The sequence below is a fragment of the Contarinia nasturtii genome, unplaced genomic scaffold (genome assembly GCF_009176525.2).
Source record: "Contarinia nasturtii isolate CC-2019 unplaced genomic scaffold, AAFC_CNas_1.1 Cnas_scaffold_129, whole genome shotgun sequence".
NCBI classification, from domain to species: domain Eukaryota; kingdom Metazoa; phylum Arthropoda; class Insecta; order Diptera; family Cecidomyiidae; genus Contarinia; species Contarinia nasturtii.
The window spans coordinates 7,787,105-7,790,499 of record NW_022197486.1 but is presented as its reverse complement, the minus strand read 5'-3'; the positions used below and the strand labels follow the sequence as shown (position 1 = coordinate 7,790,499).

The 3,395-nt window shown below is 33.6% G+C and overlaps 1 protein-coding gene across 1 annotated transcript; it reads right to left on the bottom strand.

Annotated features, from left to right (window-relative positions):
• Nucleotides 1-1,068: 1,068 nt before the first annotated feature.
• On the bottom strand, nucleotides 1,069-2,859 carry LOC116347795 (bcl-2-related ovarian killer protein). Its single transcript, XM_031778528.1, has 3 exons — nucleotides 2,451-2,859; nucleotides 1,992-2,135; nucleotides 1,069-1,839 (listed from the first exon to the last, which is right to left on the bottom strand). Exons 1-3 carry the CDS (start codon nucleotides 2,472-2,474, stop codon nucleotides 1,378-1,380), a joined length of 630 nt encoding a protein of 209 aa, XP_031634388.1. The 5' UTR covers nucleotides 2,475-2,859; the 3' UTR covers nucleotides 1,069-1,377.
• Between the last annotated feature and the right edge of the window lie 536 nt (nucleotides 2,860-3,395).

Below are 3,395 nucleotides of genomic sequence, written 5' to 3'. Positions count from 1 at the left end.
AATAAATAATTCGGGTGACGATCCTCAACATTTTCCACATTGAAACCATCTTTTTTGTTGAAAACCTTCCAAAAAAGCCAATGCAAGCATAGTCAATATTTTTTTAAGTATTTTCTTGTACATTTTCTTTCTACCAGAATTGAAACTCGCCAATTGATGTGAGTTTCGACGATTAATAGAAAGTAGAACAACGAGTTCCGTTTTACCAACCGTTTATTTCAAATAATAAATAATTCGGGTGACGATCCTCAACATTTTTCACATCGGAACCATCTTTTTTTGTTTTTTTTTTTTTTCAAAAAAAACTATGTCAAAGAATTATGCCAATGTAAACACATAAATAATGTTTGATTTTCGCTTTTCTTTCCATTTACAGATGTTGATGAAGCATCAAAGAAAGAATTGAAGGACATCCTCATCCAATACGATCGTACATTGTTGGTTGGCGATCCACGTCGTTGCGAACCAAAGAAATTCGGTGGTCCAGGCGCTCGTGCTCGTTATCAAAAATCATACCGTTAAGAATATTCTTTTGTACCAATACACAGCAAATATGTATCGAATTATGATTTGGTGAAACAAAAATACATTCAACTTTTTTTTTTTTCAATAACACTGAACTCAAATCATCGTTTGATTTTCATTTATTTCATTTCAAAATTGACACGAACAATGATAAGCTTGGAAAGATACATTTTAAGACCAAGTTGTTGTTCATTGAATTTTTTTCCTCTCTTCTGGTCTGGTTCTACTTCACACAACAACATTTAAAAAAAAACAAATTTGATTGCATACAATCGCAAAAATATGATGTGTTTTGTTTGTCACTGACAAATTTTGTCACTTTCAGTTTACATCTGACAAAATTGTACTGAAATAACACATTTTTGTTAGTGGCTGCAAAACATACCGAGTGTATGCTATTAAATATGTTTAGCAAAAAAAAAAACAAGTGTTGTCAATTGTGTCCTTCAATTAAGAAAAAAAATCCCACAGCCACATCATCAATATTGAACGGCATTCCCGTTGAAAAGAGGTAAAATCAAAACCAATGAAAAACGATTTAAGTTACATGAAATCTTGCTTGAATTTATTTAAACAATAATAATTTAAGTGCGATTAAAATATACATATTTAGACATTAAATGAATTGCTTATTCCTAAAGGGTTTTCAGCTATTAAAATCGATTGAAATAGAGTGAATAAATTATGAGCAACTAGATAAATAGAGTTCTCGTAACCAATATTTATATAATAGTATATGAGTGTTGTATTATTGGTAAAATGGAGATTGTACTTGGGTAATTAAATGTTGTGTGTACCATCGTTTTGTGATGTCTTCTCTCACATTATTTTCATAAAAATTTCTTCGTAAAATCATAAGTTTGTCATCGAAATCATTGACCTAATGATGAATGTGATAACATAGACAATAAATAGAGCTAATGTGGCAATGCTAAATAATTGCGAACGTGTAAAATGCCGATCAAAATAATAGTAATTGGGTCGAATGTGTTCAAGTAAACCCGACCAACCGCCGTTATCAGTGAGCCACGGCACCAAATCGTCTTCGACAATATCGCCGGTACTTTCAATGAGTCTCGGTAAATAATCGTAATGACCTTGACGCACAATATCAACAGCCAAACCACCTGATACCGTGAATATTGAAATGATTTTTGCCCAACTGATACCATTTTTAAATAGGTCCTTTGCAACGGCATTCAATAAATATGGTGCGGTGTGTGCTTCTTCAAGTTCACCGAATGGTGCCCGTGATAAATGACGCGATATATTCATATAAACTCGTGGATGCATTCGTTCCAGCTCTTCGCACATCTGTTTAATAGTGGGATTATTATTATTATTATTTTTTCGTTTTGGAAATGGAAAAATGAGACACAGACATACAAAATGTTGACAATGTTATAAATAGACGAAATGTTTATCTTGATATGTGAATGAGAGAAAGAGAATTGAATGATATTTACCATGTTGAGAGCGGGAAATACTTCGTGAACGTCAAATGATGTCGGCGTATCTAAGAAATACCGGAGTCGTTGCAAAACCTTGCGATTTAAAATCCCAGCACGTTTTAATTTTACCCGCACATACTGGCTGCACAAGCATTTTGCCTAACGAAAAATACGGAGAGGAAGAGAAAGAAAAAGAGAGAAGAAAAATGCATTCGATTACCTTTTATGAGTGGATTTTTGTTTTGATCTTAAGCGTTGTGTTTGACTATATACAACATTGCTATTTTGACTCTTTTTTTCGCTTTCTGTTTGTAAATTTAAACTTATATGCAAATGAAAAAATTATGTTTTTGACTCGATTCACACAATGCAACACACACGCACACACAATGAAATGAGAGACGAGTGCACACTGTAAACGGCTTTGAGATGACATTATTTTTTTTTTTTTGGTTTGCATTTTTCTTCGTTTACTTTATTTATTGTGGTTTGATCCATCCATTTAGATTTGGCGCCGGACCTAATTCCTTTTTTGTCTTTCGTTCTTAATCTCGTTCTTTTTTATATTATATAGTTTTAATTCGCTTTGTGATCTGGTTATTTTGTTCTTCTCTCTCAAAATTCTTGTTGTGTCTGTCGTGTGTGTGTAAGCGATTTCAAATGAAACAAGAAAATATTCAGGTTGATCTTTTATGTGTAGTGTGATCGCGTGCGCGCACACTGTATGTAAAGAAAAACTGTCCACCGAACATGGAGCGCACATAAGACACAACAGAGATGGAATTGTGTTAGATAGAGAAGAGCGAAAAAAAGTAAACAAATTAGCGAAAGAGAATAAAATGTATTCAAAATGTATACAGTTGTTAACGTATTCTAATGCCAAATATGGTACATGTAATATTGCGCGCATCGAGCGCTCCGCGAATTATATGACAAATATATTTCAAACGAACAAAATCAAATATTCTAAATGAAGTGTGTGTGTGTGTGTGTGTGTGTGAGCGCGTGCAAGAAATAGAAAGATAGAAAGGGAAAGACACTTACGAGAATCGACCAACTTAAATGAACGTACAACGAAACGAATCACACACAACTCGAGACGGTGTCTGTCTATTTGCGCTCACGCGCAACTGATACAATTCCAAACGTGCATATATGTACACATAAATTTTTTCTTTGAACACAATTATCTTGGAAGTTAATCGTCCAAAGCAAAATCTAAATCGCAGCAAAAAGTTAACGACAGCAACAAAATCAACGGTAACATTAATCAGTGAACAAATAATGACAACAACGAAAGCACCAACAACAAATAATAATATGAAAATAAAATAGTCAGAAAATGGAGACTGAGTAGCGAGAATGAGATGCTCGACCGACAAAAACAGGGGCGAGTATTTAAAAGAATATACTCGTTGC